A 22,867-nucleotide genomic window follows, 5' to 3' on the forward strand; every position below is an offset into this window, starting at 1 on the left:
TTCAGAATATAGATGGACTAGTCCTGGGTAAACTGCCAAATCGCTGCGCGTGGCGCTAACGTTTTTTTCTTTTTTTATAAATAAATAAATGCGCCGTTTAAAAATACATTTATGCAAACCAACACACCTGAAGATGACCGTTTGAGCTATGGTCGAAACGTCGTGATAATTTTTTATTGTTTTATATATATTTTATTATTTTGTTGTTTCTCTTCAACGTGACTTTACTGAAAAAACTAAGAATATGAATTACTGCAGTCACGAAAGCTTTAAATCAAAAGGTTTTTTTTGTCCACGTGTCTGTTCGCGCAAGCACGATTCGTGGTGTTTGTTTGTGCGCGCGCGTGCCGCCCTAATGTAACCCGGGGACTGTTGATCGCTTCAGCGTGTACTCGGTGGTGTTCCGTAACTATTATTTTCGGAATGTATTTGTCTTAAAGTACCTGTGTGTGTAAGGACAAGGTGGGCGAGGGGGGGGGGCCTAGGGAAAAAAGTTATTTTGGAAATGGCTGCCGCTGAAATGTTCACGTTGGTGCATGTGTTTTTTAGCCCCCCCCCCCCCCAAAAAAAAAACGTATTTAAAACACCGGTATAACGTGTAGTTTTATACAAGCATAACGAGATATTACCGCTCAACAATGAAATTTGATTATTTGCTAGATAGCGGAATCGTACGCGCAAATACCTATTTGGCATTTCCACGGCGGGTTGAAAGGTGTTAATTTTTTTGTTTTATAATCGTTGCGTGCGTTTGATATTCACGCCGTTCTTATGGCGCCAAAGACTGTGTCGTGAAGGCAATTATCTTATTTCACGGACACGTTTTAGTCTGCCGGTAGGGTGGCGATTTTATCACGTGGCTTTACCCAGCTAAGTTCTTTGCGAGGTGCAATACTGTGCAGGGACTCCTCTACTTACGAACATTCGACCTTGGAACTTTCAGAGATACGAACAAACCTGGTCCGTACATCCAGTCGCCTGTTCGGACTGAGAGTCGCAAGTTCAACCGCCGCGCAATCTATGGCGGTGGTGGCATCTACATCTGCAGAACGTGAAGAACCAGTGGCATCTACATCTGCAGAACATGAAGAACCAGTGGCATCTACATCTGCAGAACGCAAAGAACCAGTGGCATCTACATCTACAGAACATGAAGAACCAGTGGCATCTACATCTGCAGAACGCGAAGAACCAGTGGCATCTACATCTACAGAACATGAAGAACCAGTGGCATCTACATCTGCAGAACGCGAAGAACCAGTGGCATCTACATCTACAGAACATGAAGAACCAGTGCCATCTACATCTGCAGAACGCGAAGAACCAGTGCCATCTACATCTGCAGAACGTAAGGACGTGAGGAACCAGTGGCATCAACATCTACACGAGACTAAAACTTTTAAAGCTATTCCCCCGTGCTTAGTGTACATGCCGTACAACACGCTTGGAATCGACAGGTGTAAAATTGGACTTATGAACACATCGACTTACGAACAGACCTCTGGAACCTAACTCGTTCGTAAGTAGAGGAGTCCCTGTACCTGTATTTGGCAAATTGGACCGTGACGTCGGCGCACGATTGGTCGACTTATTCCGCCGGTTATCGCCGCGTAGCCAATCGCGGGGCAAGACTACGGGCAGTCGGGTGACGGCTCTCAACCAATCGGACGCCACCGTCGATGTTTAATTCGCCGCTTGTGACGTGTTCCCGTTTTTAATTGGCTCGGCGAGAACCACGTGATCGGAGATTCTCGGAAGCGATTGGCTGCTCGACCACCTCCAATCGTTGCGGTTCAACGACCTCGCGTCCGATCTTTTTCCACTGCGCAAGTGAGCTGTGCTGGGGGCCGTGCTAAGCCAGCCCGGCAGGACTCGTGGTGATGTCCCCCCGCGCTGCGGAAGGCAGTGGAGGCACGCGCCCGCACATCCGGCACTGTGGAGAGGCCGAGTGGGTTGGGTGGGGGTCGAGGAGGTGCCACACCCCGGTTCGCCGGGAGAAGGCGGTCACAGCGAGTGGGTTAATCGCCATCCGTTTCCATCTGTACGGGGTGAAAAGCGTTTGCCCTCGGTCCTCCCTCCTCAAACGCGCGTGTGGGCTTTCACCGGGTGCTCTGGTATCCTCCCCACTTGCGTTGGTCAACTTCGACTCGTCATTAATTGGCTGAAAACATCTTAGTAGTAAAAACACACAATATAGTGGGCGGCATGGACCCTCCTGAAAGAGAGCCATACGACTCGGTGTGAGCTCTCTTGGATTACAAAGGGTGAGTAAATAAGTATTTAAGAATCGGAGCCATTCTGCTTATGTTGCCCGTTAGCCCTGGCCCTGCTTGGCCCCGAGCCAGAATCGGACTTTTGGTGAGTCCAGCGTAGCGTGGTTTGGTTCCGGCTCGCCTTGGCCAAGTAGCCAGTGGGAAAACCAACCCCGTATAGTGAGCATTCCGTGCTGGCTTGGCTTGGGTGTGCCAGTGGAAAAGTGATGTATCGGTTATTGTACACGGATTGTCCAGATCGAGTACCAATATTAATGGTAAAAAAAATCGCATTTCAGTACAATGCAATGTATTTATCATCATTTGTTGATGTGCGGGTTTGTATCTTTAAATCTGTAATAATGTTACAAGTCCACTCTTTGTTTAACCATTTAGTACCAATCATGCCTACATTGTATCCTGTTAAAAGTAAAATATACCGTGTCTCCACTTAGACAAAGAGGGGGGAGTGTCTCCACTTAGACACAGAGGGGAGAGTGTCTCCACTTAGACAGAGAGGAGGGAGTGTCTCCACTGAGACACAGAGGGGAGTGTGTCTTCTCTGAGACACAGAGGGGAGAGTGTCTTCACTGAGACACAGGGGAGAGTGTCTTCACTGAGACACAGAGGGGAGAGTGTCTTCACTTAGACACAGGGAGGAGAGTGTCTTCACTGAGACACAGGGGGGAGAGTGTCTTCACTGAGACACAGAGGGGAGAGTGTCTTCACTTAGACACAGGGAGGAGAGTGTCTTCACTGAGACACAGGGGGGAGAGTGACTTCACTGAGACACAGAGGGGAGAGTGTCTTCACTGAGACACATAGGGGAGAGTGTCTTCACTGAGACACAGAGGGGAGAGTGTCTTCACTTAGACACAGGGGGGAGAGTGTCTCCACTTAGATACAGAGGGGAGAGTGTCTTCACTGAGACACAGCGGGGAGAGTGTCTTCACTGAAACACAGGGGGGAGAGTGTCTTCACTGAGACACAGAGGGGAGAGTGTCTTCACTTAGACACAGGGAGGAGAGTGTCTTCACTGAGACACAGGGGGGAGAGTGTCTTCACTGAGACACAGAGGGGAGAGTGTCTTCACTTAGACACAGGGAGGAGAGTGTCTTCACTGAGACACAGGGGGGAGAGTGACTTCACTGAGACACAGAGGGGAGAGTGTCTTCACTGAGACACATAGGGGAGAGTGTCTTCACTGAGACACAGAGGGGAGAGTGTCTTCAGTTAGACACAGGGGGGAGAGTGTCTCCACTTAGACACAGGGGAGAGTGTCTTCACTGAGACAGAGGGAGAGTGTCTCCACTTAGACACAGAGGGGAGAGCGTCTCCACTTAGACACAGAGGGGAGAGCATCTTCACTTAGACACAGAGGGGAGAGTGTCTCCACTGAGACACAGAGGGGAGAGTGTCTTCACTTAGACACAGGGGGAGAGTGTCTTCACTGAGACACAGAGGGGAGAGTGTCTTCACTGAGACACAGAGGGGAGAGTGTATTCACTTAGACACAGGGGGGGAGTGTCTTCACTTAGACACAGAGGGGAGAGCGTCTTCACTGAGACACAGAGGGGAGAGTGTCTTTACTGAGACAGAGGGGAGAGTGTCTTCACTGAGACACAGAGGGGAGAGTGTCTTCACTGAGACACAGGGGAGAGTGTCTTCACTGAGACACAGGGGAGAGTGTCTTCACTGAGACACAGAGGGGAGAGTGTCTCCACTGAGACACAGAGGGGAGAGTGTCTTTACTGAGACAGAGGGGAGAGTGTCTTCACTGAGACACAGAGGGGAGAGTGTCTTCACTGAGACACAGGGGAGAGTGTCTTCACTGAGACACAGGGGAGAGTGTCTTCACTGAGACACAGAGGGGAGAGTGTCTCCACTGAGACACAGAGGGGAGAGTGTCTTCACTGAGACACAGGGGAGAGTGTCTTCACTGAGACAGAGGGGAGAGTGTCTTCACTGAGACACAGGGGGGAGAGTGTCTTCACTTAGACACAGGGGAGAGAGTGTCTTCACTGAGACACAGAGGGGAGAGTGTCTCCACTTAGACACAGGGGAGAGTGTCTTCACTGAGACAGAGGGAGAGTGTCTCCACTTAGACACAGAGGGGAGAGTGTCTTCACTGAGACAGAGGGAGAGTGTCTCCACTTAGACACAGAGGGGAGAGCGTCTCCACTTAGAAACAGAGGGGAGAGCGTCTCCACTTAGACACAGAGGGGAGAGTGTCTTCACTTAGACACAGAGGGGAGAGTGTCTCCACTGAGACACAGAGGGGAGAGTGTCTTCACTTAGACACAGGGGGAGAGTGTCTTCACTGAGACACAGAGGGGAGAGTGTCTCCACTGAGACACAAAGGGGAGAGTGTCTTCACTGAGACACAGGGGAGAGTGTCTTCACTGAGACAGAGGGGAGAGTGTCTTCACTGAGACACAGGGGGGAGAGTGTCTTCACTTAGACACAGGGGGGAGAGTGTCTTCACTGAGACACAGAGGGGAGAGTGTCTCCACTTAGACACAGGGGAGAGTGTCTTCACTGAGACAGAGGGAGAGTGTCTCCACTTAGACACAGAGGGGAAAGTGTCTTCACTTAGACACAGAGGGGAGAGCGTCTCCACTTAGACACAGAGGGGAGAGCGTCTTCACTTAGACACAGAGGGGAGAGTGTCTTCACTGAGACAGGGGAGAGTGTCTTCACTGAGACACAGGGGAGAGTGTCTTCACTGAGACACAGGGGAGAGTGTCTTCACTGAGACACAGAGGGGAGAGTGTCTCCACTGAGACACAAAGGGGAGAGTGTCTTCACTGAGACACAGGGTAGAGTGTCTTCACTGAGACAGAGGGGAGAGTGTCTCCACTTAGACACAGGGGATAGTGTCTTCACTGAGACAGAGGGAGAGTGTCTCCACTTAGACACAGAGGGTAGAGCGTCTTCACTTAGACACAGAGGGGAGAGTGTCTCCACTGAGACACAAGGGGAGAGTGTCTTCACTTAGACACAGGGGGAGAGTGTCTTCACTGAGACACAGAGGGGAGAGTGTCTTCACTGAGACACAGAGGGGAGAGTGTCTTCACTTAGACACAGGGGGAGAGTGTCTTCACTTAGACACAGAGGGGAGAGTGTCTTCACTGAGACAGAGGGGAGAGCGTCTTCACTTAGACACAGAGGGGAGAGCGTCATCACTGAGACACAGAGGGGGGAGTGTCTTCACTGAGACACAGAGGGGAGAGCGTCATCACTGAGACACAGAGGGGAGAGTGTCTTTACTGAGACAGAGGAGAGAGTGTCTTCACTTAGACACAGGGGGGGGGGGAGTGTCTTCACTGAGACACAGAGGGGAGAGTGTCTTCACTGAGACACAGAGGGGAGAGTGTCTTCACTGAGACACAGAGGGGAGAGTGTCTTCACTGAGACACAGAGGGGAGAGTGTCTTCACTTAGACACAGAGGGGAGAGTGTCTTCACTGAGACACAGAGGGGAGAGTGTCTTCACTGAGACACAAGGGGAGAGTGTCTTCACTGAGACACAGAGGGGAGAGTGTCTTCACTGAGACACAAGGGGAGAGTGTCTTCACTGAGACACCCAACGACACAGAGGGGAGAGTGTCTCTACTGAGACACAGAGGGGAGAGTGTCTTCACTGAGACACAAGGGGAGAGTGTCTTCACTGAGACACCCAACGACACAGAGGGGAGAGTGTCTCTACTGAGACACAGAGGGGAGAGTGTCTTCACTGAGACACAAGGGGAGAGTGTCTTCACTGAGACACCCAACGACACAGAGGGGAGAGTGCTGATGAATAGGATGTCACGCCCTATTCCCTATTTGTTTAGTCACCCATCCAGGCCAGTGAGCAGGCTCAACTCCGCTTAGCATCTGTGTTCCAATGAGCTCGGCTCTGAATATGCAATGAACGTTTTCACTGCGGCAGTAAAATCCGTGAGACGTGGGTCACACGTGGGTAACACGTGGGTCACACGGCATCCTAAACCGCAGAGTCTTTGATGTGTCCCCAAGTTCGATTAAACTTCCTTGCACTCTGACACGGGGGCCTCCTTGTTTGTTGTTGTATTTGAAAAGTCGACATCTGATGATGACGACGACGACGAGTGGAGGACAATTGATAATGGTGAAATACAATTAATGATAGTTGTGAAATACAATTATGAGTTGGAGGAGAGTGCGTGAAGCCGCTACCCTCCGCCGCTTGTGTTTCAGTCACGTGGTCTTCCCGTCGCTGCAGTGGCAGGCTGCAGTTGCACCACTGAACACTGAAATCGGTCTCCATCGTAAACCCGGCGCTCTGCCACTGGGCTGCCCCTGGTGGCCTTTAGCGCGGGACCCCATGACGTGCTGCCTCCCGGACCGACAACACAACGAGTGAGGACGCCTCCCAATCGTCATCGTGCTGCTGCTGTCAAAGCCCCCAATGGTTTCAAATGAGTGGCGAGCCGCGGTGGCGAGATGTCAACTACCTCGCCTGGTGCACAGGAGGTCGTGGGTTCGATCCCGACCCTGACTAACGCCTGCTGTATATTTCAAGTTTCATTTATTAAGTTTATAGCCCTGTGAGCCATGCGGCTTTTGAGTCGGGTGCAACCGCAACAAACAAAATATGAACAGAGAACATCTTGGATAAACCAGCAAATCTTCCAGAGATTGCGCGTCTCTCTCTCATCATCATCACGGTGGTGAGATGTTAACTACCTCGCCTGGTATACACGGAGGTTCGCGGGTTCGATCCCGACCCTGACAACGCCTGCTCTATATTTGGAGTTTGCGTGTGTGTCTCTCTCTCTCTCCCCGTGGTCACCTGGATTTTTCTTCGGGGTCCTCCGGTTTTTATTTCCACATTTAGCATCATCACGCGTTTATTCGTATTAGGCTGCCATAAATGTCCACGTGATGATAAGCCACTTGGGTGAGCTATCATCACAATTGGTGGTCAGGTCGCTTCTGAAAAAGAGTTTTTAGCTCAGTGGGCCCGTACTGTCACTTATAATATTTTTTTTTCTCTTCTAATGCCACACACACAGTGTTATTGAGGAATACGTTATATATTTTTTGGGTGTGTGATTGTTCATGATTGCTCGTTCGCCGCCGCAGCAGCAACAGCAGCAGCACCACCAAATAATTAGTTTGACCTCAGGTTGGATTATCTTGAAAGTGATAAAGGCTGCATTCACCACACATGCTTGTGGTAGGACACGCAAAGGAACTTGTTTTGCTGATAGTTACGTAGCACATTGTCGTGAAAACGCTTGGCCTACTCCAGAGACGGCCTCCCTTTGCGGCCTTGTCTCGCTGCCGGCGCTCAGAGCAGAGAAACGACGCCAAACGGCGAGCAGCTCGAGATATGATGCAAATGTCAAAGCTTTCATCGCTCGGGTTGAACAAGGTACATAATTCATAATAAAGGTTTTTGGGTTAGATCGCGTTATTTATAAATGTGTCGTAACCCTCCACCACCCGACACGGCCAATCAGCAACAAAAAGTGTCACGTTGACAAAAGACAAATAATTCACTACTCTTAGCCCACCGGTGTGTTGAAGAGTGAATCAAACTGTAAATGTTGTGGATTCACTCTTCAACACACCGGTGGGCTAAAGTAGTGAATTATTTGTCTTTTGTCAACGTGACACTTTTTTTGCTGATTGGCCGTGTCGGGTGGTGGAGGGTTACGACACATTTATAAATAACGCGATCTAACCCAAAAACCTTTATTATGAATAATATTGGTCGCGAAAGCCTACGTGTTAAACCAAAGTACATAAATTATATATCTATGGGACTATGTTTGCCGGCATCAAAATGATGGGGGGGGGGGGAAAAGGGTAGACGTTATCTTTTTTTCCCGGCAGCAGCAATACTACTACTACTACAGGAGGCGTTAAGATGTTCAATCATCGATGCGGGGAAAATGAAAACGATATCACAGGTACACATTCACTTGTAGAGGTTATTTAAAAAAAAACAATGTTTAGCGGTGAAGCTTGACCAGCAGAGCGACAGAGACCAAAATACTGCACTGAACTCTCAGGGGCCGCCTCTAGTGGCGATCCTACCCGCCAGCAATGCTGTGAGCGAAGCAATTTGCAGGGCTGCGCCTTTAACCGATAGGATTCTTCTTAAATTTCGATTTAAAGCTTTCGTGACTGCAATGATTCATCTTCTTTGGTTCTTTCGGTAAAGTCACGTAGAATGAGAATAAAATAATAAATTGATAAAATAAAATAACACAATAATATTCTCACGACGTTTCGGCCACAACACAAGCAGCCTTCATCAGGTGAAGGGGGCGAGACTGTCTGGTAGGACAGCGCTGGAGTGAGAGAGCCACGTTCAGATCACGGCTTTTAAGCTGTGTGAGAGGAACAAAGAGCCTTAGAGTCGCGGCATCTCTTCAGAAAGGTGAGAGACTCGATTAGTTGAGCCTTCTTATCCCGAAGTCTGTTGAATGATCTTAAGGATGTGTGGAATCCCTCCCCGTAGAGGCGGTTAAATTTCGATTTAAAGCTTTCGTGACTGCAATGATTCATCTTCTTTGGTTCTTTCGGTAAAGTCACGTAGAATGAGAATAAAATAATAAATTGATAAAATAAAATAACACAATAATAAAATAACACAATAAAATTCTCACGACGTTTCGGCCACAACACAAGTGGCCTTCAGGTGAAAGGAACAAACCTGTAGCTTTGTCGCCCCGACAGGTTTGTTCCTTTCACCTGAAGAAGGTCACTTGTGTTGTGGCCGAAACGTCGCGAGAATTTTTTTGTGTTATTTTATTAATTTATTATTTTATTCTCATTCTACGTGACTTTACCGAAAGAACCAAAGAAGATGAATCCTTGCAGTCACGAAAGCTTTAAATCGATAGAATTCTCTTCGGCTGCATTGGTGCTCTGCCACCGCCAGGTGGCGCTGCGGGCACGTAAAGCTGGCTCAGAAATCTTGGCTATTGCCACCACAAAGACAAAGATCCCCCCGCGTGGCCTTAATAGGCTCCTGTCGGGGCAAGTGCTGTTCGCCAGGAGCACCTGTGAAGGCCGCCACAGGCACACGAGGAAGGTTGGTGGTCAGCACCACGCCCGACCGCCTTTGTTTCTCAAGTGGCGATACATTTTTTTATCACACCGCACTAGGTACTCATTTGATGCTGAGTCGACCTAGGGGAGGCCCAGGACCGGTTCAGATAATCGTCACCGGCGTTGAAAGGCCGTGGGTGGGAACTCGAACTCGGGTTGCAGGTTTCGTAACGCAGCGCGCTGTAACCGCTCCACCACCTCTGCCCCGCTACGCTACATCAAAGACAAAGATCCCCCGTGTAGCCTCAGCAGACTGTTGGGGCAAGTGCCGTTAGCGAGCACCTATGAAGGCCGGCTCGGCACACGAGGGAGGTGGGTGGCCACCACCACGCCCGACCCCCCTCCCCCTCGCTTCGTTAACCTCTTGTCGTCTACGACACGTTTTAGTTTTCCTTAAATTCATCTCGTCGAGGAGTCCCTTACTACTACTACTAATAATAATGGTGCTTTATCTGTAGTATATTTAAATGAGCTCGAGCTTCCCCGTGAATCACGTGACTCCAGTGTGCCCGCCCCCCACTCTGAAGCCCCTCCCCTGTCCCCGCCCACTGGGAGAACAGACGTCGCTCAGTTGCAGCAGCGTCGAGGCCCTGATGCAGCCTCTTCCTCTCCTTGTCTCTCCCCTGACCCTTCGCTCCCGTTCTTCCATTTCTCCGTTCCTCTTAAAACTAAACTATATATTTGTTTTATTTTGCAGGTGTAAGGCTCCACTGAGGGCTGTATAGCGCTTTTTTTTCAGAAGCGACCTGGCCATCACAGATGATGAAGTGGGCTTGTCAACATCGTGTGATGATGATAAGAGAGAGAGAGACACGCAAACTCCGAATATACAGCAGCAGGCATCGTCAGGGTCGGGATCGAACCCACGACCTCCTGTACACCGGGCGAGGTAGTTAATATCTCCTAGCCACCGTGATGATGATGAGAGACACCGCAGACGACTCAGAGAGAGAGGAGGACTCGGAGAGAGAGGACGACTCGGAGAGGGAGAGGACGACTCGGAGAGAGAGGACGACTCGGACAGAGAGGGGACGACTCGGAGAGGACGACTCGGAGGGAGAGGACAACTCAGAGAGAGAGGACGACTCAGAGAGAGAGGGCGACTCAGAGAGAGAGAGGACAACTCATAGAGAGAGGACGACTCAGAGAGAGAGGATGATTCAGAGAGAGAGGACGACTCGGAGACAGAGAGGACGACTCAGAGAGAGAGGATGACTCATAGAGAGAGAGAGGACGACTCGGGGAGGGAGAGACAGGACGCCTCGGACGAGCAGGAAGGCAGCAGCCAGCCACGCGGGTGCTGAGCCGGTGCCACGCGTCACCCTCACCAAGCTCTGCAGTCCCCAGTGTATGTGAAGCTGCTATCGGACAATCAGTGAGCGTTGACACGTGGGAGTGAAAGTGGACAAGCCGGAGAAAACCCACGCGTGCCAAGGGGCAACGCTCTGTCCCGTGCAGATGGAACAGATGGGTTGTATACGTTGCTGTGCTGCAGTGTTCTCTTCCTGGTGAGCCACTGTATGGCTCTTCGTGGGGAGGGGATTTTCCCAGCGTGTCCGTGATCCATCAACCCTCGCTGCCTCGACTAGTGCTGAGTTACAGTCGCGTGCCGCCACCACCATCCAATCCAGCAGTGGCTTGACCATGGCTGATGATGATGCGTTAAATACTCGAGGGTGAGCGTTCCGTCTGGTAATAAATTCCAGCACGTGGTGAGTCTGTCATCCAAATTAGGTCGTGGGACCGTTAATGCGTCGTTTGCCCTCCCCCGTGTGTAGCAAATCGGCCGAGGTATTTTGAAGGAAGCAATTAATTAGGGCACCGTGTTTTAAAATTGGCTCATTGAGGTCACGTGAATTTTAATCTTTTTTAAAAGCATCGTGGACACTCGAACGAGACGAGGCTTTCAGGGCAATGCGCAAACGACGAATAGCTTACGGGACACGGTGAAATTAGAAATAATTATAGCAATTAATTCTAATTGTTTAACAATTAAACCGAGGCGGGGGAGCTGGGATTGGGGGTGGGGGGGGGCGCCCATACCTTACACGGAGTGCCCTTGCCAATGACATCCGCTAATCCAGCAGCATTTGTTTGTGACCTGCCTGACCCCTTGCTGATGAGACGCAAGAAAGTCAAAGCCGATCTGAAAATGTGCTTGCCGCGACAAATGTTGGTGATGCTGCTGCTGGATGATGTTGACCAATATTGTTGCTGATGGGAATCAACGCATTCGTGCAGTCATTCCCCGCTCCACGTTCGTCCCCCTTTAACGTCGTTATCTTTGTTCACAACGCTCGCCGCCTGATTTGCGTCGCCTCAACCGCCCCCCCCCCCCCCACACTTAACGTCGCTGACGGCTTCGCCCGGCCGTCCTGTCTCGTTGACTTTCAGCCCCTTCGCTTCCACCACCACCACCCTACCCACTGCTACTACTTTGTCGATGGCTTCGATTTAACGTCGCTTCGATATTCGTCGTCGCCGCATCTTTCAGCAACGCACCCCCGCCTCCCCCCCCCCGACGTAAGCCGAGGTATCGCTGTATTTGCTTTTAACTTTACAAACTGTTCGTTGCGATAATAACTTCACATCGGGAGTGGCGGTGGCCAAGTAGTTGGTGCACCGGGGTGGCGAAAGCGGTAAAATAAAAAAAATAGTCAAACAAAAATTAGATGGCATCACCTGACTTCTTCACAGTTCTTTGCACATCGCCTGATGAAGTTGGTTGTTGTGATCACCAGCGAAACTTCACAGTACCTGGACTTACATTGTAAATGTCGCGGGTTTACTCTCCAACACAACCTATGTGCTGAAGTTGTAACCGATTTGCACGTTTTGTTTACGTGACAACCCTTACTGACTGGCGGTGGGTCAACGACACATTTGTACTCACGCGATAAAACAAAAACCTTTATCGTGAATGATTATTGGTGGCGGAAACCCTTGCTACTACTCGCTAAACTACTCCACATTTGGCAGGTCGTGGACAATGACGCCAGCACACGGCACGCGCCGGCCCGCCCTTGCGAACGTCGTCACGGGATCTTTAACGTCGGCTGTCAAGCAGATAGCGCGCAGCAGTAGTGGCGGAGGTGGTATGTCGTTCAGTGAATACACACAGCGCCGCAGTATTAACTAGGGCGGCCCCTGGGTGGGTTCGATACCGCGAAACCAACCGCACGACGGCGAACGCGTGACAGTGGGGCCACGTGGGCGCCCCGGTCTCTGATTGGCTCTCCAAGCACGAGGTCCCGGAGAACTGCGGGGCCGCTTTTCACCGAACGCACACACAAGACATGACGTGTATCAAGGCTACGACGATGATGACAACAATAATTATCTTTTATTTTTACACAGGTAGCGGATATATCATTGCTGGTGGTGACGACGACGACGATGATGATGAGCATGTAATTGCGACTAATTATCTTGTTCGACCGGAGGCCATCTGTGCGCGTGGATCGGGCGTTGTTGTGTGGTAGCAGACAGATTTGTTTGCTGCAACTTACAATCACATCAAAAGAAGAAATGTAGAGTTTGGCAAAGTTATTTTGGTGATGCCGCTGCTGGCAAGTTCGCAGTGGTGCACAGAGTCACTGCCCGAAACGTTGCCTGTCATATTTTATTATTTTAAGGCCACGGTGTTTATCGACGGGCGTTTTGAACCGTTATTTTTTTAAAATTATAATTGTATTAAGAACACCGTGACCATAAAATACAAATATATACTATGCGACGTTTCGGACAATGGACCTTCTGCACAGCACATGAATGAAGTTGATTATTGTGCTATGCGGACAGGGCCAATTGCTATGTCTGCCATGAATAAGGACTATTTCCCGAAACGTCGCCTATTGTATCGATATTTTTGTTTCTATTTAAAACCACAATGTTATTGAAGAATGGGTTGAGGTTTTATTTCTTAATTTGTTTTAAAGTGCAGAGAGACGCTGCTGCTGTTGCCACTGCCACCAGCAGTGGTGTAATGAAACCGGCGACCCAAATTCGATTCACGGCCACCACCACCAGTGACGATTATTTGAACCGGTCCTGCGTCTCCCCTAGGTCGACTCAGCCTCAAATGAGTACCTGGTGCAGTGTATAAACATCGCCGCTTGGGAAAGACAAAGGCGGTCGTGCTTGGCGCTGGCCAACAAAACCTCGTGTATCGTTCCGGCCTTCATAGGTGCTGCTCGCTAACGGCACTTGCCTCAACAGTCTGTTAAGGCTACACGGGGTGACCTGTGTCTTTGTGTAGCTCGCTGGACTTACAATCCCCAAGGTGTCACCGGTTCGCCTCCCACCTCGCTCGGTGCGGCAGTTGAAACAATGGGACACGTGTGTATACAGGGTGCTTCAATAAAACTGTTAACACTTACATGGGACTATCGTTTTTAATGGAAAGTTACGGATAACGCACTGTAACATGATAACAAATGTCATTTTGTCTTCTCAAACTGCCTGTTTCTCTCTCTAAAATTTACTAGGCTCTCATAGGTGCATTCGCTCTTTCTCTCCCTGGGTCGCTTCGGGGTGGATTTCCACACAACTCTGTCTAAAATGTACCAGTCTTCTTGGGTCTTTCATTGACATGCTAATTTCTCTGCTCCAGCAGACCCACCTCTCTCTCTCTGCCCCCCCCCCTCTCTCTATTTAAGGCCTCGACACAGAGGCATTGGGTCTCTGTGTGTCTATGTTGTATGTCTCTCTCTGTGTGTCTCTGTGTTGTCTCTCTCTGCTTGTGTGTCTGTTTGTGTGCCTCTCTCTGTGTGTCTCTGTGTTGTCTATCTCTGCTTGTGTGTCTGTCTGTATGTCTGTGTTGTGTGTCTCTCTCTGTGTGTCTCTGTGTTGTCTCTCTCTCTGCTTGTGTGTCTGTCTGTGTGTCTATGTTGTGTGTCTCAATCTGTGTGTCTCTGTGTTGTCTCTCTCTGCTTGTGTGTCTGTATGCGTGTCTATATTGTGTGTCTCTCTCTGTGTCTCTGTGTTGTCTCTCTCTGCTTGTGTGTCTGTCTGTGTGTCTCCGTGTCTGTGTTTTGTCTCTCGATCAAATTTAGTTCTACCTGATGACAGTTGCTTGTGTTGCAATCGAAACGTCGTGCTCTATTATTTTATTTATTTTCTTTCTACGTGACTTTACCGAAAGGACCAAAGAGTAACAAATGGATATTCATAGTTTCAAAAACTCAGAGAGTCTCCACTTGTTCGCCATCATTAACAACACATTGCCTGGGATCTTCTCCACATTGGTCTCCAGAGCCCGGAGGGTACATCCCTTGTGGCCTTGTTGCAAATTTCTCAGAAGTGTAAAAAAAAAAACACATTTTTGGAATCACCCTGTATTGTTGTCAAGAGGGATGTCTGCTTCATCTGCGTGCACGTGACGCGTACGCCCAAGTCACGGTGAGAATCGGCCCAACGATCCAAAGGCAGCAGCAGCAGCAACCCCGCCGAGCGACGAGACCAGGTGGAATATTGAACCGATTCCATCGATGAGCAACAATTGGCCACGTCGTGCGAGATGCGTTTGATCGTGGGAGAATTGATGCAGAGGAGGATCCGATTCTTGATAACCCCGGAACTCCCAACAGACTTAACCCCACCCACCCCCTCTCTTCCTCTACAGCCTTCCCCAAAGACAAAGATCCCCCCGATAGTCTTAACAGACTTTTGGGGCAAGTGCTGTTGGCGAGTAGCAGCAGCACCTTTGAAGGTTACCGGCACTGTGGCACACGAGGGGGTGGGTGGCAAGCAACCACGCCCGGCCGCCTTTACCTCCCCTAGTAGCGATGTTTGCACATCGCACCCAGGCGCTCATTTGAGACTGAGCCGACCTATGAGAGGCCCAGGAACGGCTCAGACAACCGTCACCGGTGGTGGTGGCTGTGAGCGGGAATCGAACCCAGGTGGCCGGGTTTGTAGCTCAGCACGCTCACTCCCTTCTCTTGGACCCCCACCACCACCTCCTGCCAACTTAAACTCATCAGCATTTGTCAAAGAACGCTGTGTGGACTTAAAATAAAACATACATGACAGGCGACGTGCCAAGCAATGTCCCTTCTTCGTGGCACGCGAACCAATCAAGAAGGCCCACTGCCCGGAACGTCGTTTATTATATACGTATATATATGTTCCCATTCAAGGCCACTCGGTGTTTGTTGCTCGCAAAGAACACGTTGAGATATTCTTAGTTCTTTCGGTAAAGTCACGTTGAAGGGAAACAACAAAACAATAAAATATATATAAAACAATAAAAATTATTTTTTATAAATAAATAAATGCACCGTTTAAAAATAAATTTATGCAAACCAACACACCTGAAGACGACCGTTTGTGTTATGGTCGAAACTTCGTGAGAATTTTTATTGTTTTATATATTTTATTGTTTTGTTGTTTCCCTTCAACGTGACTTTACCGAAAGAACTAAGAATATGAATTACTGCAGTCACGAAAGCTTTAAATCAAAATTTAACACGTTGAGAGTTTGTTTCGCGCTGAGCCACTCACCCCACCACTGCTGGAGCTACACGGCGAGCCGGTGGGCAGACCGCGCGCCTGTTCAGCGCTCGCCAACAGCACTTGCCCCAACAATCTATGTAGGCTACACGGGGGATCGTTGACCTTTGTCTTTGGCTGTGTGCGTGTGGGGGGGGGGGGAGCGGTGGTGCAGCGGTTAGCGCGCTGCGCCACGAACCCGGCGACCCGGGTTCAATTCCCGCTCACGGCCAACACCAGTGACGATTATGGGCCTCACCTAGGTCGACTCTGCCTCAATTGAGTACCCGGTGCGGTGTTGGCCACCCACCCCCTCGTGTGCCGTCCCGGCTTTCATAGGTGCTCGCTAACAGCACTTGTCCCAACAGTCTGTGAAGGCTATACGGGGGATCTTTGTCATTGGTGGGGGGGGGGGGGGGGGGAATGGTTAGTGCACTGCGAGACAGATTCGACTTCCCGAGTTCGATTCCCGTTCAGCGCCCAAAAGTAGTGACGATGATCAAGAACCGGCCCTGGGCCTCTTCTGCTATTGACGAGCAGTGTTCAGTTCTTGTTGTTGTTTGTGCACCATTACCAACGCGGCAGCAGTAGCGGCGGCAGTAGCGGCAGCATCGCCGTCAAGTTAATTGTTTTTCTGGGTCGCGTGGTGTTCGTTTAGGGAACGAGAGATGACACACCGCTCCGATCAAACGGATTCCTTTGACGGCGGCAGCCGTAATATATTGTACAATTTTAGATGTATTTGGGGCGAGATTTTGCTGCAATATTTAATGCACGCCCGCAATTTTACATGAACTGCAACAAAAAAATATATATCTCCTGCATCCGTTTTTTTTGCGTAACCGATAACCGAATGGCGAAACCGGCCAAACCGCTTACCGGTTTTGCCGCATATATAGAAATGACTCTAGCGAAAATCTAACGCAGTTTTACTGGTTTAAAAAAAACCCCCAGCAACTGAGGAACGTAACGATTGCTGCCACCACCGTGTTGCGTAACTGTGAGGGCGTCCTCTGACTCGCCACCCACCCATTCGTGGATTCCCATCTCCCGGTGCGGCAGCTGAGACGCCGCCACAGTCGGCGCATTCAGTCGCAAAGAAGACCAAAAATAAAATTAACTGAAACAAAAAAAAAACGGTTACCGGTTTGTGACTTTCCTGACGTTTCGGAGCCGGTGATCGGTCGGGAAAAACGGTTACCGGTTTAGCGGGCCGAACACTTTGCATCCCGAGGAGGAAACGCGCGCGGGGGTGAGGTGGTGTAGTGGTTAGCGCACTGCGCTGCGATTCCGGCGACCCGAGTTCGATTCCCGAAAAAAATCACAGTGGCGAATATTTGAACCGGTTCTGCCGCTCCCCCGCTCTCCCCCCCCCCCCCCCCCACTAGGTTGACTCAGCCTTAAAATGAGAATCTTCTTGCGGTGTGTAAACACCAGCGTTGGAAGGGAGACAAAGGCGGCCGGGAGCGGTGCTTGGTCACTCACAACGTTCCCACACCCTTCATAGGGTGCTCGCGAACAGCACTCGCTGAAGGCGCCACGGGAGGCAGAGGGATATCGTCGTCTGCTGTAGCTGTGGGCATGTTGGAGATGACGAGGTGGGGGGTGGTGGTGGCGAGGGAGGAGGTGGAGGAATTTTAGATGAGAGGTGGGGAGGGGAAGGAAGCAAAGAGCAGGAGGAGGAGGAGGGGTGTTGCAGGATTTGGGAGGCTGGGCTGTATTGAGAAGAAACGCATGCGCGAGACACGGACACACGCACACACACACACACGTGCGCGCTTCACACACACACACACGTGTACACGCACACACGAATATAAATACATGGGGCGCACACTCGCACAGTCACTTGAACCTGTGCGGTGAATAGATTGGGGTTCAGTCAGTGAGCAGCAGCAGCAAAGATATTCACCTATTCACGCTCACACACACACACCGGCGTATCGGTTAAAGCAACATCGTTGACGAATTGGTCGGACATACGTACGGAGTTCAGGTACATAGACACGTACAGGTATACACGCTCAGGTACACACGCACACACGTTCACACACTAAGGAACAGGCACAGATACACGCTCACACACAGGTATACCCACCGATATATATACACACACACATTCACACACAGACATACACACAGATATATATATAAACACAGGTACACGCACAGGTATATACACAGATACATACACGTCCACACACACACGCCCATAATCTAGAGTGTACTGCTGGTACGTGCACAGGTGTGTATATCTTTACACACATAGGTGCGTATATACTGGTTTACACACACACACAGATATATAGACACATACACGGAATTGAGCATATACACAGTTACACGCGCGCGCACACAGGTGTGTGTCTGCCTGTGTGAAGCCCTGTGTGTGTGTGGGTATAGACCGGTATATTACACACACACACGTGTACGCACACACACAGAGGTACACCCATACACACGTGTAGATTTTCACACACGTACAACACACACGACAACACACACACCTGTATGATAAGATGAGAGCGCTGGGTGTCTCGCAGCCAGCCACACCTGGGCCATGGAGCGAACCGAGATCGGGAGCATCGACGCCGCCGCCTTCCTGCGCATTTGGCAGCACTTCGATGCGGACGGTAAGGTGAAGGTGGTGCTTTGCCGCGTGTGGCGCGCGTAGGTAGACTCGGCATCAAACGAGAACCCTGGCGCGTTGTGGTAAAACGTCGCCACGAGGGAGACAAAGGCGGCCGTGCGTGGTTCCGGCAACGTACTCTCTCGTGTGCCGTGCCGACATTCGGAGGCGCTGCTGCTGCTGCTACTCGCTAACAGCACTTGCCCCCAATAGTTGTATCAGGCTATACCGTTAGCATGATGTGTGTCTACGTCGTGTGTGGGTGTTGTGTGTCTGTGTGTGTAACAGGTGCTGGCTCTCAGCACTTGCCCCAACGGTACATGAGGCTATACGGGTGCCTCTGCGTGCGTGCCTTTGGCTTTTTGTATATCGGTGTCGGATATCTCAACCGGTCCTGAGCATCCCCCCTAGGTCGACTCAGCCTTAAGTGAGCACCTGGTGCTGTCAGTTAACATCAGCGCCGGGGAGACAAAGGCGGGCGTGGTGCTGGCCATCCACCTCCCCGTGTGCAGTTGCTGCACCTTTATAGGTGCGCGCTAACCGAACTTGCCCCGACAGCCTGTCAAAGGCTACATTGGGGACCTTTGTCTTTGTGCGTCTCAGAAGTCCGCCGACCCCGAGTTCGAGTCCAGGTCACGTCCGACATGCGTAGAGAGTTAAATCCGAGCACTGTCCCTGTCGTGGGCTTTCCGCACGTCAACTCGCCCACACGGCGCTCCTAATCTCGACGACGACGACGATGATGATGATGATGCGCGCCCGTTCGTTTCTCAGTCCGCTCGTCCTGGTTAAGGGTCGCGTCGGCAGTGAGTTGAGGAGTGGCGGTCCACACCTCCCGTTTCCTGGCGACAGACTCCAGCACTAACTACATTATACACTACTATACACTACACTATACACTACTATACTCTACTACACTATACACTACTATAGACTACACTATACACTACTATACTCTTCTACACTATACACTACTATACACTACACTATACACTACTATACACTACGCTATACACTACTATACTCTACTACACTATACACTACTATACACTACTATACTCTTCTACACTATACACTACTATACACTACACACTACACTATACACTACATTATACACTACTATACTATACATTACTATACACTACTATACATTACTATACACTACACTATACACTACTATACACTACTACACTATACACTACACCACTATACACTACACTATACACTACTATACTCTACTACACTATACACTACTATACACTACACTATACACTACTATACACTACACCACTATACACTACACTATACACTACTATACTCTACTACACTATACACTACTATACACTACTATACTCTACTACACTATACACTACTATACACTACTATACACTACACTATACACTACTATACTCTACTACACTATACACTACACCACTATACACTACTATATACTACAACACTATACGCTACACTACACACTACTATACACTATACTACAACACTATACACTACAACTCTATACACTACACTATACACTACTAAATACTACAACACTATACACTACACTACACACTACTATACACTACACTATACTACAACACTATACACTACACTATACACTACACTATACTACAACACTATACACTACAACTCTATACACTACACTACACACCACTATACACTACTGTATACTACAACACCATACACTACACTAAACACTACTATACTCTACTACACTATACACTACACCACTATACACTACTATATACTGCAACACTATACACTACACTACACACTACTATACACTACACTATACAACACTATACACTACACTATACACTACAACTCTATACACTCCACTACACACCACTATACACTACTATACTCTACTACACTATACACTACACCACTATACACTACACTATACTACAACACTATACACTACTATATACTACAACACTATACACTACACTATACACTACACACCACTATACACTACACTACACACTACTATATACAGACTCGAACTCTTCCTGTGGAACTCCGAGGTGTCCCGAGGCCAGCCGAGCGACACCGCCCCACGAGCAGCGTGTCCTGGGCCAGCCCCGCGGTCTTCCGATGTTGGTTTACAACAACAAAAACATCAGCACGAGGGAGACAAAGGCGGCCGGGCGTGTTAGCCATCCACACACATCCCTCGCAGTGACGTGTACAACCTCAATAGGTGCTCGCTAGCAACACCTTCCCCTTAGCAATCGACCAAACCGACACACGTGTGTGTGCGCGTGTATTTCACATGCGAATACTTTGGCTATAAATATATAACGAATAAGTTAATTTTGGAGTTTACAACGTGCCATTTTAAATAATAATAATCATCATCACACGGTGTTTCTTTTCATCCCTTTGTAAGCAACGTAGCTTTTGTGTGCCATCTCGCAGTCGGTGTGTGCGTTTTATGTGTGCGCCGATGCGAGGAGCGGTGGCGCAGTGGTTAGCGCACTGCGCTACGAACTCGTCACACACCAGTGACGATTATAATAATCTGAGCCAGCCTTGCCCCTCCCCTGGGTCGGCTCAGCCTTAAATGAGTACCTGGTGCGGTGTGTAAACGTCAGCATTGGCAAGACTACGGCAGAATCGTCATTCTAGTAATGAGTCGGATATCATCATCAGCAGCAGCAGCAGTATAATCATCAGCAGCAGTATAATCATCAGCAGCAGAAGCAGCATGTATAATTATAATCATCAGCAGCAGTAGGATCATAATCATCAGCAGCAGTGTGATTAGCATAATCGTCAACAGCAGTAGAATCATCATAATCAGCAGCAGTAGCATAATCATTGTAATCATCAGCAGCAGTAGACTCATCATTATCATCAGTATCAACCTGAGCTACTGCATTGCAGCTGTGTCCAACTGTGGTTGTTGTGGTTGTTGTGGTTGGGGGTGATTTGTGCTATTAGAGTGGTGAGTGTTGGTAGTTGGTGGTGAAAGTGGATGGTATATGTGTGCTGTTGGTGTGGTGAGTGCGGTTGGTGTGGTGAGTGTTGTTGGTGTGGTGAGTGCTGTTGGTGTGGTGAGTGTTGTTGGTGTGGTGAGTGTTGTTGGTGTGGCGAGTGTTGTTGGTGTGGTGAGTGTTGTTGGTGTGGTGAGTGTTGTTGGTGTGGTGAGTGTTGTTGGTGTGGTGAGTGCTGTTGGTATGGTGAGTGTTGTTGGTGTGGTGAGTGTTGTTGGTGTGGTGAGTGCTGTTGGTATGGTGAGTGTTGTTGGTGTGGTGAGTGTTGTTGGTGTGGTGAGTGTTGTTGGTGTGGCGAGTGCTGTTGGTGTGGCGAGTGCTGTTGGTGTGGTGAGTGTTGTTGGTGTGGTGAGTGTTGTTGGTGTGGTGAGTGTTGTTGGTGTGGTGAGTGCTGTTGGTGTGGTGAGTGTTGTTGGTGTGGTGAGTGTTGTTGGTGTGGTGAGTGCTGTTGGTGTGGTGAGTGTTGTTGGTGTGGTGAGTGTTGTTGATGTGGTGAGTGTTGTTGATGTGGTGAGTGTTGTTGGTTTGGTGAGTGTTGTTGGTGTGGTGAGTGTTGTTGGTGTGGTGAGTGCTGTTGGTGTGGTGAGTGTTGTTGATGTGGTGAGTGTTGTTGGTGTGGTGAGTGTTGTTGGTGTGGTGAGTGTTGTTGGTGTGGTGAGTGTTGTTGGTGTGGTGAGTGTTGTTGGTGTGGTGAGTGTTGTTGGTGTGGTGAGTGCTGTTGGTGTGGTGAGTGTTGTTGGTGTGGTGAGTGTTGTTGGTGTGGTGAGTGTTGTTGGTGTGGTGAGTGTTGTTGGTGTGGTGAGTGTTGGTGTGGTGAGTGTTGTTGGTGTGGTGAGTGTTGTTGGTGTGGTGAGTGTTGTTGGTGTGGTGAGTGTTGTTGGTGTGGTGAGTGTTGGTGTGGTGAGTGTTGTTGATGTGGTGAGTGCTGTTGGTGTTACTGGGTGCGTGCTTCGGTGTGGTGATTGTCGTTGGTTACGGGTTGGTGTGGCGGCTGTGGTTGGAGCAGTGATGAGTGGATTGGCAGGTGGTGGTTGTGTGGTGGTGGCGGTGGTGGTGGTTGTGTGGTGGTGGTGGTGGTAGTGGTGGAGGTGGTGGTGGTAGTGGTGATGGTAGTGGTGGGGTTGTGTGGTGGTGGTGGTTGTGTGGTGGTGGTTGTGTGGTGGTGGTGGTTGTGTGGTGGTGGTGGTTGTGTGGTGGTGGTGGTTGTGTGGTGGTGGTGGTGGTTGTGTGGTGGTGGTGGTGGTTGTGTGGTGGTGGTGTGGTGGTGGTTGTGTGGTGGAGGTGGTGTGGTTGTGTGGTGGTGGTGGTGGTTGTGTGGTGGTGGTTGTGTGGTGGTGGTGGTTGTGTCGTGGTGGTGGTTGTGTGGTGGTGGTGGTGGTGGTGTGG

General features: G+C 49.7%; 2 protein-coding genes across 6 annotated transcripts in view; both read left to right on the forward strand.

The window, feature by feature from the left end:
• The window catches only part of LOC116952081 (dysbindin-like), a 50,857-nt gene extending 44,560 nt beyond the window's left edge, over positions 1 to 6,297 (forward strand). The window contains exon 12 of the mRNA XM_032971123.2: positions 282 to 6,297. The gene's annotated coding sequence lies outside the window, so the exon portion shown is untranslated. The remainder of the gene's footprint in view (positions 1 to 281) is intronic.
• An 11,250-nt stretch (positions 6,298 to 17,547) lies between these two features.
• Positions 17,548 to 22,867, forward strand: part of LOC116952078 (secretagogin-like) — a 66,071-nt gene continuing 60,751 nt past the window's right edge. Inside the window, exons 1-2 of one of the 5 annotated variants that reach the window (XM_076074055.1) lie at positions 17,548 to 17,846; positions 18,376 to 18,465. In XM_076074055.1, the coding sequence (XP_075930170.1) occupies positions 18,393 to 18,465 (73 nt within the window). In that variant the 5' untranslated portion in view covers positions 17,548 to 17,846; positions 18,376 to 18,392. The other 4 variants (XM_076074054.1, XM_032971114.2, XM_076074056.1 and 1 more) reach the window with 4 other exon arrangements.

Source organism: Petromyzon marinus, chromosome 45, assembly GCF_048934315.1.
Source record: "Petromyzon marinus isolate PM22_M1 ecotype Great Lakes invasive population chromosome 45, UKy_Petmar_22M1.pri1.0, whole genome shotgun sequence".
Taxonomy (NCBI): domain Eukaryota; kingdom Metazoa; phylum Chordata; class Hyperoartia; order Petromyzontiformes; family Petromyzontidae; genus Petromyzon; species Petromyzon marinus.